The following is a 15,040-nucleotide window of genomic DNA, read 5'->3' as shown; positions in this document are numbered from 1 at the left end:
GATATGCTGATAGGAGTCTGATAGAGAGAAATGATGTAACTCATTAAAACTACACTAGTGAGCGAGATGTGCAGGAGCTTATTTTCTACTTTTGGTTGCATATTCCCTCCTACGCTGCCTGCCACTACTCAGCTGTGCAGAGATTTCTATTTTTAGGGGTTAAAAAAAGCAAAAAACAAACAAAACTTATGTTGGATTAATGTGATTTTTCCTGCTTTCCTCTCCTCCTAATCTGCTTGTAACTCCTTCGATTTATCTGGTGACATTTTTCTGGAAGACAAAAACCTAAAACATAATTTAACAACTTTTATCTGTCAATCTGGATCAATAAATATTCTGCCGTCTGTTCTCTCAGTTTAAGATTGTTGACTTTTTGCTGTTTAATTGCTAAAAGTATTCATGCCAAGTGATGACAACTAATGACTGATTGCAATAATAGACTTTTTATATTTTACTACTAAACTAATCCTTCTACCAGAGCAGATTCAGCCCCTCAGAACACCAAATCTGCAAGTTCTTTATTGATGTTTTATTAGCTACTGACTCCAGAGACTCTCATGTTGTTTTTAGATCTCATCGCTTCATTCGACACAGTAGATCCTAATATTCAAATCTCACCCCTGCAGCATTGTGTTACTGTTAAAGGTATTCCTGTGAAGTGGTTCAGGTCTGACAGGAGTCTTTCCTCAGCGCCTCGCCTCAGGCTTCTGCTCTCTGATTCACTCACAAGTAAAAATGTTTTCTCTCTCTGTGTGTGTTTGTGTTTTCATGTTGAGCAGGCGGCTTCAGTCTCTTCAATCCTGAGATTCAAGGTCTGGTTGGAGGTCGGTCCGTTCCTGCAGACGGGGACGGTTGGACCCACTCAAGCATCTCCAGCATGCTGGGAGTCGACATCTTCAGCTAAAACTCTCATCAGTGTGTTCCAGGAAGTGACACTCTCTCTCTCATACACACACACACACACACACACTCACAGACACACAGGAGCTGATGTACGTGGTGAATTCAGCTCCAGGTCCTGCAGTTTACATTTCAGTCGCTCCGTTAGATTATTTAAAATATTAAAACCTGACGTCGTTACACTGTGGATTTCTGTTTTTGTAGCTACAAACCTCTAAAAGATAGAAAAGAAAACCTACTTCTTCTTCTTCTACTACTGTTCATATATCTGCACACTTACATTCTGCATGTGTTAAAAAAAAAAAATTCAAAAAAGCAATACAGACTTGATCAGTGACGAAGGGCGGCGTGATGATGGTGAACGGGCGGGTGTGGCAGATCATTACAATCCCTCGAGGAGCCTTAATAACAGTTTTTAAGAGCTCTTACAGTGTGTTTACAGCTGAGCCCACGGCTGTAATCAAAGCTAACTGTACAGTGTCTTTGTGTTATTATCTTTGTAAATTAAAGGATGATGTGAGTTTTTAAAATTACTCTAAATGGTATGACTGAGGTGTTTCTTTTTTTTGTTTTTTGTCGTCATAGCAACATACAAAAACACAACCAGCAGTGACATTGTGCTAAATGTAAAGCTGCGATGATTTGTCGATTTCATTTCAAATTATTATATGAGCAATAAAGCCGAATGTTCGTTGGTTTCAGCTTCTAAAATGAGACGATTTGTTGTTTTCTTTCTCATATATGACAGGAAGTTGAATATTTTAAGATTTTGAACCATTTGTTGGACAAAACAAGCACATTTGAAGGGCTCTGAGGAATTATAAATGCTACTTTTACACTATTTTTAAACATTTTTATCATCTAAACCTATCATTAATGAGTCAATCTAGAAAATAGTCCAATTATTGATCAGCTTAGTTTTATGTCCTGTCAGCAAAAGTATTCAGTTTAAAGCTCTAATCAATATTTTTAATATACAGTGGATCACATGACTTTGTGTGATAGGGACTCTGCAGCATTTTTTTTTTACACCTCTCAGCTCATTTTTTAGTTTGAGCCCCCAATTTAGTTTCAGTTCACTCCCACTGCTCTGACAGGGTTGTGTTAAGCTGCATCAGGTGGCTGTTTGTAGAGAAAAAGCTTTTAAAAAACTGACTGAACATGACCTGCTCAGCATCAAACAGGAGTCAGATGACGTCAGTAACTGGCTGAAATCCAAACTGAGCTCAAAGGAGTCTGATTAATGGACTTAATTTATCAAGAGGACAGAAACACAAGCCTTAAATGAATGATAATAGCATTCATATCTGCTGGATGTGTAAATATGAAACAGTTTCCTGATACACTGAGTTCACCACTTTAAGGTGAGTCAGAGATCAGTTTGCTTCTGTTTCCCGCAAATGGCCACAAAAAAACTTGTTACTGCAGGTTTAAGCAAAAGTTACAGTTTATCTTCTACTTTACCTTTCACTGGAAGAAAAGATAAACTTGCAAATGTGAAGATAATCTTACTGATACTAACGTTAAATATTTGGTTTTCAAATCTGATTTTAGGCTTTTAATCATTTCTGAACTGCTTTCCTTCAGTCTTTATGAAACACACACTGAAATATTTCGTGTGGGTTGCGACACGTCAGCATGTTGAATACATCAGCCTTACTCTGGACGCGTTGCTGTTATCTGTTAAAGCAGTTAAAGTCACAAGACTGTTTTTTTTTTTTTTTTTTTTCTGGAGGGGGAATCTCCCTGCTGTGCCTCGAGCGTAAAGCTTTCAACTCCTCGTTGAGCTGAAAAATCTGACAACAGAGCGATCGGCTCTCGAAACTCTTGAAATGATTAGATGTACCGTTGATAATGAGCAGGAAATACATGCGTGGGAAAGATGGTGAGAAAACATCTTGGCTGTATCAGTGCTGTAAAGATTCAGGACTAAATAAAAAGATTTATATACCCAGTTTTCCCCTTTTCTTTAAATGTGTCACTACTTCACAGCTGTGGTAACATTTCAGTGTGTTCAATAAATTTAATTTAAAATTAGATTCAGAGAATATTAAAAAAACCCTAAAAACCAGATTAGCTTTTGAAAGACAAGTCTGTGGTCAGATATTTTTCACCATATCTAACAAACTACTCGCTTAGTTTCATCCATTAAGTCACAATATCAAGACAGTAAACGACTAACAGATGTTTTGGGTGTTTTTGTTTCCTGTCAAAAGTCAAATGAGTGATATTCCTTTTCAAACTTTTAATGAGACAAAACTGAAAACAATAAATTACAAGAAATCTGGATAAATAAATATTTAGCTATGCATTGCCTTCATTTCCATAAACAGTGCTTTGACAAAAGATCAACAGCAGTAGAAAAAAAAGTGTTTATGTGGCAAATGAGACTGAATCCTGACCTGAAGGGCGTTTATTCCAGTAAATATCTTCATGAAGAGTTTATGTTTACGTCAACTGATTAAAATAAATGTTTGTAAACTAACTTAACGTGTAACATAAAAGTATCTGAATCCCATTAATGTGTGTAATGTGATTCTTCCAGTAACTGTCCAGCATTTTATCTCGACTTCTTCCACGTTTAAATGTTCGGTTTCTTTCTCTCGGTTCTCGTGTGACTATAAACACAAATGATTTATGATTCGGTGAGTGTCGTTTCACGTTAACCTACGTCTTCGTTCTGCTCCTCTCCGGGAGAAGCTGACAGAAAACAGAGAGAGCGGGGTCTACGTGTGAGGAGGCCGAGAGGTGAATCAGTCATTACAGCAGAGTTTAAGGAGAATGGGATCGTCATGGTTACAGTCTGGCAGATTTTTTTGGAAAGGATGTTCGAGGATTTAAATAACATAAAAAAAAAGAGGTTTATGATTGAATGGTTCAACGCTGAGTTAAACCTGTGAAGAAAGGAGTGAGGGTGCTGAAGGTGAAAGAGTTCAAAAGCTGAATCCTCTGTCAGGTCCGTGTGTCGCTGCAGCAGGAGGACTATCAGGTCCACGTCCAGTTCTGCATTTAGAAATCAAACCTGTGCTTCTTCTTCTTCTTGTTTTGTTTTTTTTTTAACGTTCAGTCCTCAGCGGCTCTACAGACCCTTCAGAGAGGAGACCTTCTTCTTCCGAGCAGCCAGCATCTCGTAGAACGGATCTTTGCTTATGGCCGCTCTGCAGGTGAGACACATGAAGGAGGGTTAGACAGATCGGATTTAAAAAAAAAAAAAAAAAGAACAGGGTTCGAAAGTGACTCACTTGATGCTGTTGATCCACTCGTCTTTCTCTTCTGCGGTCGGGGCGGAGATTCTGTAAAAAGTGTGGTTGCCCTCGACGACGCGGCCGTCCGCCTCCGTCTTACAAGCTTTGATCACCTGATCTCTGTGGTCCGGGATGAAGAGCTCAAAGCAGTTCTGGTGGAGGGAGAGAGAAGCAGGATGGAGATGAGTCAAAGGGGAAACTACAGAAATGTGTGAAGAAAAACAAGCAAAGTGTTTCAGGCTGCAGAGAATAAATCTTTTCCTTTCGTTAAAGATTAGATTTGTGGTGGAGAAGAAGCTGCTGCTGAAAATGAACCACAATAAGCACCAGATCCAGAGAATCTCTTAATAGAAGATAAAGGTGACACATTTTAACATAACTAACATATTTTTAAGACATTAATACTTCTTGTTTTATTTATTTATCAGATTTTTCTCATTTAGTTTTTTTTTTTACCTTTTTTGGATATTTATGCTTGCAGCACTTTCTCATTTACTGTCAGTTACTGAGAGGTTTTGGATGTTGATCAAAATCTGTCATTTCAATCTCTTTTCCTACTTCACACTCGAGCTAATAGCCTCTCATGGAGAGAAAAACGGCGGCAGCAGTTAATGGGCTGATGGAAAGCGATGGAGAGATAAGAGAGCAGGAGTTTACCGGTTTCTTGGAGTCATCAACTTCTCTGATACTCAGATTTTCCAGTGGAATAATCCCTCTGGGTTCTTTATCCTTATAAACACAGCAGAGAGGAGATAAGTGACAGTGTAAGAGCTCTTAAGTATAACCTCTGTGAGCTTACATACGCGGTATTTGAGGATATTTATGCAGCCAAAATAGGAATTACTTACAGTTGTGTATTCAAAGTAGTAAAGGCAGTTATCTGTGAGAATAAACCAGCGTCTCTTCCAGGTCTTAACTCGTCCACCTGAGGAGAAATCACAGATGAGGGATGATAGTAAAGTGAAAAACAGAAAACTTGAATTGGAGCTGGAAGATAAGCTGGATTTCATTCATATTATGACGGCGACACTCAGCAGCACACTGATCAGCAGGTTTAATAAAGCCTAATGATTGCAGCGATGGAAGCTGAGGTTAAAATCTCAGGTCAGTGGGGTCCAGCAGTCAGAAGCAGATGTGGAACGGCTATTTTTATTTTAGTGCTCAACAGCGCAGAAATGAATTGTTTTAAATTCTTGATGAAATCTGGATGTAAAATATGCAAAAAAAAAACCTAATATGTACACAGCCAGTGAGGGAGAGTGAGGGAGGGATGGGGTAAAAGGCAAGGGGGCAAAGCAGTGCATTGAAGCTGGCGAGTTTGAGCTTTTTAAGATACATACCTCCTGAAGTTAAAACATGAAACAAGAGAAGAAAAATGTCAAAAGACTGAATTTTACATCACATAACAAAGTGCATGAAACTCAAATCCACAACATGAAAAAGTTATGAGTACAAAAAGCCAAAACTAGTCTGTCTCCCTTCTGTTAAAAGATGTTGTTACAAATCTGGTCCACAAGAGGGCGATCCAGCTCACACTGACCAACAGAGGCTTGGTGATGGATCCAAACTGAATGAATTTAAACATTTATTTGTCACCATAGTAACGTACCTAGTTTGAGTAGCCACCCCTCTCTGTCGGGGTTGAAGAAGGTGTGTGTGAGGTCGTTCCCGTCGTCCTCCGGGATCTTAAAGGGTTCATTCTTGATGCTGTCGTACAGATTCTACACAGAGAAGAAGGGAGTTAGAAATGTTATATAGATTTTTGGGTGGTGTCCTGGTGTGAATATCGGCAGGATATCTGTGAAGCGGTCAAACCTGGACTTCACCAGGAAAATTGTTGATTTGAGGAAAATACAAAACTATTATTTTTGTGTTACTTATTTTAAAATGAAGCCTCAGTCAGTGGAAGTGTTAAAAGTAAAATAAAGTCACCCTGAGCAGGTCCTCTGGCAGGTCTCCTCCATCATTGATGCCTCTGTTCATCGCTGTAAATCTCTGAACAGTGGGTTTGTCCTTCACGTTGGGGTTGTGTAAACTAGTGTTCAGCATGATGACAGCGAACGACAACACATAACAGGTATCTGGAAAACACAATGTGTCCGTTTCCATGGGATTAAATGATTGAAATAAAAGCACAAATAATGAGATTTGCTCCTTCATAACATTTTATTAGGATGAGGACTTGTCTACGGCGTATATATGAAGGTAAAACTTTAGCTCAAACTTCTACTTTTGGTAAAGAGACGTATTTTATGTCAGAGGATGAAGCTGATGCCTCCGACTGTGGATCTATGGGGGGGGGGATATTTAAAGTTACACCGATGGAGAGACTGAGTGAAGACTACTGTGACTATATCCCATTCAATATCAGATATCACACAAAGAAGGCATCTTGCCCTAGTTTGTAGCCCCCCCCCCCCCATGTAACCCTCAGGGTGGACTAGACTGCTGAAGTCTGTTTTCCTTTGTCTTTACTTTGCTCTTGTTCCCTGCTTTCCTTTAGTAAAAGTTCCCTCAGACTCCAGATTTGCTCTTTGATAAATATTTTAGCAGATGAAAGAGAAATATTGTGTATTTTTGACACTTTAGTGGAGGGAGGTCTCCTCTGACTTAAGTTTAAAACGGATGTTTTACATCACAGCAAATTATCTGTAATGTATTGTTTTTTTGTTTTTTTTGTTGCATAGACGCCTTTATTTAGCAGTAGACAGACAGGAAACATGGGAGAGAGGGGGGGGGGGGTGACATGCAGCAAAGGACCTCCGATCGGGATTTGAACCGGGGTCGGCTGCGTATATGGCATGCGCTCTAACCACTCGACCACTTGCGCGCAATGTATTGTGTCAAGTCTGTACATTTTTAAAAATGCTAAAACATGACGTGAGAAGAACATTTCAGGAGGTGCTGTATTTGACCTTCTTTAAAAAATAAAAATACCATGTTCTTTGTGTGGAAGCTTTTACACACACACACACACACACACACACACACACACACGTACCTGTGCTCTGAAACACCCCGGGGTTACAGCGACAGTAGCGCTGGGCGAACGCCTCCATCATGCGGTCGATCTTCTGAGCCTCACCAGGCAGCCTGAAGCTCCACAGGAACTGCCTGAGGGCCTGAACCAGGTTCAAGTCGGTGAACTCGTGTAACTGCAGGAAGGCGTGAAGAACCTCGATGTTGAAGTCATCTCTGCACGACACACACACAAACAAACACAAAACCCACACGACACACACACACATACAAACAGACCCACACAAACGCACACGCATACAAACACAACAAACAGGATCAAGATGTGAACGCAGCTCACTGAGTTGGCAACAAAAAGAGAGAGATGAGATGTGACGGATCAGATAAAAGCAGATTATTGGATGATCTGTTAAGCTACATATTCAGTTTGTACTGAATTATTGATGAAGCCCGATTTGACCTCGATGCTGGAAAATGTCCACAGATAGAAAAATATGAGGATCATCCTATTTTGAGAACTTTTTGGGTCCATCATTGTTACTTCATCGTTAGTCTCACTCACCTCTCCCCCAGGTAGTCGCCAATAGCCGTCTTATTAAGCCCCTCCCCCTTGTAGAGGAACTGGGCGATGTCGTCGCTCGTGTTTTTCAGCAGCGAGCTGTCAATCAAGAATCGGATCCCCTGAAGAGGAAAAGCAGTAAAATGAGAACTCAAGTCACAGTCTGGTAGTCAGAATATTCACCACATATGAGAACAAGTGAAGTCTTTATCCAGCGAGACAAACAAACACAGAGTTCTGCTTCATCACTTTAAACTTGTAAAAATATTCACTTTCACCAAAATAGTTTGACATTTAATTTAACCAGCTAGTTCCATGTTTCCAGTCTTCATGCTAAGCTAACTAGCTGCCTGTTTCTCACCTTCTTGGGGTCCATGTTGAACTTCTTTCGGCCCATAGCCATCTGTTTATTCCTCTGCATGCTTTTCCTACAAAAAAGAAACAGGAAAAGAGCTCTGTAAAGAACTTTAAGTGGTTTAATCACCGTCAGACCCGCTGATGCTGAGCAGAGTCAACAGGAAAAGGACGGACAGCAATTTGATAATCGTTTATTTATGAAACAAAATGCCAAATATTCCAGTGGTTCCTAAAAAATGTGAGGATGTGCTTCTTTTATCTGTTTCATAACATCCTAAACAAAAAAATCTGAGACTGAGATTCATTTTCAACCGCCTATCCGCATATCAAACAGCCTTCTTCAGTTAAAGAGAGTGAAGCTTTTGATTGGGTTGAAAGCTCAGGCAATAATTCAATAAGTGGATCTTGTGTTTAAACTATTTTCTACTGAATATCTTTTAGTTGGTGGGACAAATACATCTCTTTAAAAATGCTTCTTTTTGCTCATTTTTACAGACTGAACAATTAAGAAGTAATTAAAAAGGTTTGTTTTTGCAGCCCTGTATCCCATCATGCATCTGTGCTGCAGATCCACATGAACGAGGCTGAGAGGACCAGAGCTGCCCACGCACCGGGGCACAGGAACAGTTGTTGAGAGATACTTTACCTCTCTTCAGTCAGGCCCAGGTTTTCAATCTCACTGGTCACCTCTGCTATCTCATCCTTCAGCCTCTGAGAGCAGACAAGAGAGAGGAGGAGGAGGAGGAGGAGGAGGAGAAGGGAGGGAGAGAAGAAGAAGAAGAAAGAAAAAAAAAGAGAAGGAAATACAGTTAGATGTGCATCTTTTCAGCCGTGAACACAGAAACTAAGAAAAGGGGAACGAGGACAGATGAAAACGTACATGTGATGTCAGTGTGATGCTGTTTGACCTTTTTACAGAAACCTCCAGACACGCTTTGATCTTACCGTCAGCACCATGAAGCGTCTTCAGTGGTTTTCTGTTCCAGATACGACTAACAAACATCCAGACGAGACTCACTTTCATCTTTTTAAAATCACTTCTTCAGACTCACTTGTAGTTTTTACTGAATGTATTCTTCATCTTGTTTTTATCATTTTTGGTTTTTCTATATTTGATCTCTATTTCATGGTCTTGTCTATTTTATGATCTTGATTGCCTGTACTTTTTTATCATAACTATACATTTTGCTCTTTCTACGTTTTATTTGATTTTATTTCATTTTTTTTAAAGAACAAATTAAATCACTTTTAAGATCTTTTTAATTTAACACCTCTTTAAGGAAAACATAATACCATAGCTGAGACACATACAGTATCTCACAGAAGTGAGTACACCCCTCACATTTTTGCAAATATTTCATTATATCTTTTCATGGGGCAACACTATAGAAATGAAACTTTGATACAATTTAACAGTAAATCCATAAGCTATACAAGCTGTACATGCATATCAAAGTTTCATTTCTATAGTGTTGTCCCATGAAAAGATATAATAAAATATTTGCAAAAAAGTGAGGGGTGTACTCACTTTTGTGAGATACTGTAATAATGCAAAAGCAGGATTTTACTGTAGCAGTGGAGCTCATATAGGACTGCAACTAATGATTAGTTTCATTATAGTTCTAACTGCTGTATATTGGTTGGTTATGTAAAATAATCAGAAAATAATGATAAATAACATAAAGTGAACAAATATAATTACGCTCAAATCAAATTTAATGCCTTAACTCCTACAACTCCAGACATTGTAATCCATTTTTAGACCTTCAATATCAAAACCTAATTGGGGCACCCTGTTTGTAATGTTATTTTGAAAAGTGCTTTTGTTATTATCATGAAGCAGAAGAAGAAGTTGACCCAGTAAAACCCTGAAAAGGTGCAGACGTTGACTCATTCTTCCTCTCGGCAGGAGTTATTCCCAACAGCCGCACTCTGCTGAAAATCCTCTCTGGGAGCTAGAGCACCTGTTCTGGGGTCAGAGCTGACCACCCTGTCTCTCCCCACTCCTGACCCAGATTTATCAGCCCCACCCCCCCTTCTCCTCCTTCTCTTCCTCCTCTTCCTCCTCTTCCTCCCTCCCCAGTCTGTGTGTGAGTGTCACACTGGTTTGGAGACGGGAACATGCAGGATCAAAGACTTTTGACTGGCTTAGCGGAGCCGCTCGGTTGAGCTCATGGCTAGAAGGTTGTGGGAGAAAAGAATGTCCAACACAGGAGAGAAACAGATGGAGAAACTCTGAGAATATAACACCAGAGATATTTATAGAAAAGAAAGAAAGGAAGAAAGTAAAGGACAAAGCCTCAGATATAACTGAGATATCATTTTCTCCACTGAATGTGCCAACCTCTCAGTGAGTGTGTACAGCAGGCTGCGTCTAAAAGGTAAATAACTTCGGTTGTCTGGATTCCTCTATGAGCGTTTCCATGGTTACACCCCCCCCCCTCCCCTTGTAAACGAACAGCGTCCTCTGTCTCCATTACCGGAATATTTCACGGCTCATTACCCATCAGCCCCCCCAGAGGGTGAGACAGGGCGGCGCTTCGAGGAAAGAAGCGGCGAGCGGGAGTCGACCTGAGTAATAAACTCCATCAATCTATTTACACAGCGACGCTGCCCAGAGGGGGGGTTCTGTGTGTGTGTGTGTGTGTGTGTGTGTGTGTGTGTGTGTGTGTGTGTGTGTTTTGGATGCTCACCTTGCTGACTGAGGATTAATTGTTAAGACATTATTTAACGGTTGGTAGCAAACTGGAGACGAAGGTCAAGTTAAAAGGTTTTTGAAGGTCGTTGAACATTTCTTATTTTAAAGAATTTGCCGTCAGAAATTCAGGAAAACGTTTAAAGAATGAAAACACGACATATTAGAAACTTTCCAGTGAAACCAGAAGAATAAAAAAGTACTTTATCAGTTTCTGAAGCTCATCCAGAGACTGAAGGGAAACTCACAGCTGGAGAACTAAACAGCTTTCAGGTTGTTTCTGTTTAACTGGTCAGCTGGATCAACTCCGCTCATGCTAAAAGGATCAATCAATTAATTGATTAGTTGATAGAAAATTAGTCAACTGCAATTTTGATAATATATATAAATCATTAGTTTAAGTTGTTTATCAGACATCATGGCTCCACTTTCTCAAATGTGAAATTCTGTTCCTTTTTGATTTCTATGATTGTAAATTGAATATTTTGGGTTTTAGACTCTTGATTTGACGAAACAATCAATTTATGAACGATTCATATAAATAATAAACCAACAAATGATGAACATAGTTGTTGGTTTCAGCCCTAAACTTGATCATATCCGAGGTGGATGATGATAATAGAGTATCTAAATGGACAGAGGGTTTTTAAAGTTCCCTGAGGCAGATTTATGATTTGTGAAATTGAACTTTAAAACTCAAACTGACTTCATGTTATGTGATATTAAATTAATGAGGCACAGTAGTGGTTTTATAGTCGCTCTCCATCTCTCACTGTATGTGATCCATGTAAACATTTGGTGCTGTTTCAGTCTGTTTACAACACTGAGCGCTGCATCCTCGCTGCTCTCCACCTCCTCACACTCCTCCTGTGTGTGAGGAGGAGCATCTCTTTAAAAATATGTGTTCACGTTGATTAGATGAACACATTCAAATGTCTGTTCATGGTTAAAACACTGACAGCAGAGTCTGAAATCATTAGTTCTGCTGTAGTGAGGAGATTGATCGTTAGACTTAATAACCAAGTTTAAGATGATATCTTTACTAACTAAAGGAACAGATCCATTTTATCTCCATATTTATTCACTTTGTAAACTCTGATCATAGGCTCAGTCATCTTCCTGTTTTTATGTAAAATATTTTATATATAAAGTGCCTTGGGATCATGTTTGTGGTGATTTGGTGTTATTATAAATAAAGATTTCTTTGGTCGGCTGATATTAAAAATAAATGATTTATCTAACAGAGAGGAGGTCAACTCTTCAATTAATTCAATTATTTAAATAAATCTAAATATCAGTAAAACTAAAAGGTGATTATTGACTTTTAGGAGGAAAAGAGAGGAAGTGGCTCCTGTTTGTGTTGATGATGATGAGGAGGAGGAGATGGGGATTGTCCCTTCTGGATTATAAAAAGGAAGGAGGAACTGGAAGGAAAAAACACGCTCATTGAAAAAGTCCAGCTTGTTTTGGTTTTCTGGTGAAAAATGAATGAAACTAAAACCCTTTGATGTAAATAGAGAACTTCTTCTTCTTCTTCTTTCTCTTATGTGTGTGTGTGTGTGTTTTTTTAACCAGAGCATCATAGCTAGAGTCCTTTGTTGTGGGGAACATTACAGAGGAGGACAGACTCCTCTATCAACGGTTCAACCTCAGAGGTCGTTGAGGATCATTTTGAAACATGAAGAAGAACTCAGGAGTGGTTTTTAGTGCCCAGCTGCTCTGAGATGATCCTTTGTGCTGCTGCGGTGAAGCTTTTCACTGACATGCTGGAGTACTGAGTGACCTTCAGGGTTATTTTTATTTCTTTTGGCTGTTTTGTGTTCTTTATTAACTCTATGTTTGCACTTTAATGAGTTTTTACTGCCTTGTGGTTAAGTAAGACATCATTTATCCATATCTTAACTTTTCTCCTGATATAAAATGAAGCTCTAAAATGCTCTGATGACAAAGTACATACTCCAAATTTTTGTAAATGTTGTGAATTGATTTATTTATTTTGTACTGATTATGTACTATTTTAAAAATAAACCCATAAAGTGTTTGATCCTGGCTTTGTTTGTCTTTTTTTGTCATATCTGGTTATTTTATGGGGCTTCATACAGTACATCTAATCTAATATTCAGTATCATTAATCTGTTATATGTGTCAAACCCTACAAACCAAAACATGTAACACATTATTAAAAACTTTTTCATACCCAAGATCAAAAAGAATTACTTCCTGTTTTTATCCGTTTGTGCTTTTAGATCATTTTTTTGATTTATTTCTCTCTGCATTTTTATTTAATGTTACATCTAAAGATAAATATTTAATTATCAGGCTTTTTTTTTTTCCCTCGTCACTGCTGCCTCGTCGTGCCAAAACAAATTTACCCTAATTAAGAGCTGACACAGACAGTCCCGCTAATTTATTTAGGGTTGCAGGGGTAGAACTGAGGCAGTGGGTTAAACTGTCCCTCCAGGCAGAGACAGACAGAGGACACACACACACACACACACACACACACATATATACTGTACATATATATATATATATATATATATATATATATATATATGAGGTTCAACCCCCCTCGGCCAAATGCACCCCCACACATGGAGGATCATCTGTCTTGAATGCCTACAGTAACGCTTCGGTGGTCATACCCCTGTACCCCCTACACACACACACACACACACACACACACACACACCTCCCAAGGCACACTGGTCTAGACATGGAGGAACAAACCTAACCAAGGACACAGAGAGATAGAGAGAGAGAGAGAGAGAGAGAGAGAGAGAGAGAAAAGAAAGAACCACCTGAATCATGTGCGTGAAAAACAAAAACAACGCAGTCGGTCTGAAAGGATTCAAATGGTTTTTGTTGTTTTTCAAAATAAAAGTTAAATGTTCCAGACAGAGACAGATGTACGACGGTCCAGACATTCACAAGGTTCACAGCGGGGATAAAAAACAAACTCCCTTTCATGGCAGTCTAGCAGAGACTGTGCCGTAATCAGGAGGACAGAAAACAGACTGAAGACCATGAGACTGAACTCCAGATGAAGTCAGAGAGGGGTTTCTTCTTTAAACTTAAACAAATTGATTAAATGAATAAAAAATGAATGAGGGCCTTGACGAGGTGTGTGTGTGTGTGTGTGTGTGCGTTCTCACTTGTATGTCCTCCAGTAGCTCTTGTTTTCTGCGGCGGATGCTCTCCAGTTCTTGTCTCTCTTCTGGACTGAGGTCATCAGGCACTGAAAGAAGAGAAGAAGAAAACACTGAAATACAAACAAATATAACATACTATCTCTCTCTCACACACACACACACACACACACACACACACACAAACACAAACACACAATAAGGAGGGAGACCCGAGAATCCCTCTGGTCTAAGTCACTATGGCAACGCAATCTTTGATCCATCAAATTACCCCCAACATCCAAACACTGAAGTGGAGATGAAATCAACCCTTTTTACACACACACACACACACACACACACACACACATACACACACACACACACACACACACACACACACACACACACACACACACACACACACACACACACACACACACACACAAGGACTTTGGGCCACCACTGGAAATAACAACAATAATAATAAAATACTGTCCTTTTAATTTATATTTTCACATCTAGAAAGCGACATCCACATTTGCCAGAAATAAACGAAGCTTGAGACACAAATGTATAAAAAGTATGCATATGAAAACCTAATCACAGATCTTCTTTTGAGCAAATAACTTGAAGCACAAACATGCAGAACTTTGTATAAATGGATCAGCTGTCGACTTAAACTATAAAATCGATTATCTGAATTGTTATTGATTAAATTCCCAGTGAAGTTTACTGTTCCTGTGCACTGATGTCAATTTTTAACAGTAAAATATCATGACCTCTGACCTAGTAACCACATTTGAGGTATCATTACAAACAAACAAAAAAGTGTTTGGCCAATGAATCATGTAAGTTCATTGGCCAATATACCAATATCAGAACTTTTTTACTCCCTAATATCTGTATCGGCTCCAAAAATCCAGTATCGGTCGAGGTGTAGTTGATATTTAATATTCTTTTGTGTCAAACACTCCACAGCTGCACAAAAATGTTTCTAAAAAGTTGAAATATTTCTATGTATATATATATATAATATAATATATATGTATATATAATATATAATATTTTTCTAATTTCTGGGTCACATCAGAAGAAAAAAAAAGTACTTACTGCTTTCAAATGTAACTCAAATTTGACCCCGAATTTTATGAAAGGGTTAATTTGACCCACTATC

The 15,040-nt window shown here is 38.9% G+C and overlaps 2 protein-coding genes across 3 annotated transcripts in view; one reads left to right on the top strand and one right to left on the bottom strand.

The window, feature by feature from the left end:
• The window catches only part of LOC128381633 (CDP-diacylglycerol--glycerol-3-phosphate 3-phosphatidyltransferase, mitochondrial), a 33,405-nt gene extending 31,865 nt beyond the window's left edge, over positions 1-1,540 (top strand). Inside the window, exon 11 of the mRNA XM_053341678.1 lies at positions 780-1,540. The gene's annotated coding sequence lies outside the window, so the exon portion shown is untranslated. The remainder of the gene's footprint in view (positions 1-779) is intronic.
• Positions 1,541-3,128: 1,588 nt separating this feature from the next.
• The window catches only part of LOC128381637 (cytohesin-1-like), a 19,067-nt gene continuing 7,155 nt past the window's right edge, over positions 3,129-15,040 (bottom strand). Inside the window, exons 2-12 of one of the 2 annotated variants that reach the window (XM_053341681.1) lie at positions 13,891-13,973; positions 8,687-8,751; positions 8,045-8,111; positions 7,687-7,805; positions 7,147-7,340; positions 6,078-6,226; positions 5,754-5,866; positions 4,994-5,072; positions 4,803-4,874; positions 4,143-4,297; positions 3,129-4,058 (exon numbers count right to left, since the gene is read on the bottom strand). In XM_053341681.1, coding sequence (XP_053197656.1) covers positions 3,980-4,058; positions 4,143-4,297; positions 4,803-4,874; positions 4,994-5,072; positions 5,754-5,866; positions 6,078-6,226; positions 7,147-7,340; positions 7,687-7,805; positions 8,045-8,111; positions 8,687-8,751; positions 13,891-13,973 — 1,175 coding nt within the window. In that variant the 3' untranslated portion in view covers positions 3,129-3,979. Of the gene's footprint in view, positions 4,059-4,142; positions 4,298-4,802; positions 4,875-4,993; positions 5,073-5,285; positions 5,489-5,753; positions 5,867-6,077; positions 6,227-7,146; positions 7,341-7,686; positions 7,806-8,044; positions 8,112-8,686; positions 8,752-13,890; positions 13,974-15,040 lie in introns of those variants that run through there. The other variant, XM_053341682.1, reaches the window with a different exon arrangement.

Source organism: Scomber japonicus, chromosome 20 (genome assembly GCF_027409825.1).
Source record: "Scomber japonicus isolate fScoJap1 chromosome 20, fScoJap1.pri, whole genome shotgun sequence".
Lineage (NCBI taxonomy): Eukaryota > Metazoa > Chordata > Actinopteri > Scombriformes > Scombridae > Scomber > Scomber japonicus.
Note: the sequence above shows the minus strand (reverse complement) of the source record. Positions and strands in the feature narration are given on the sequence as shown.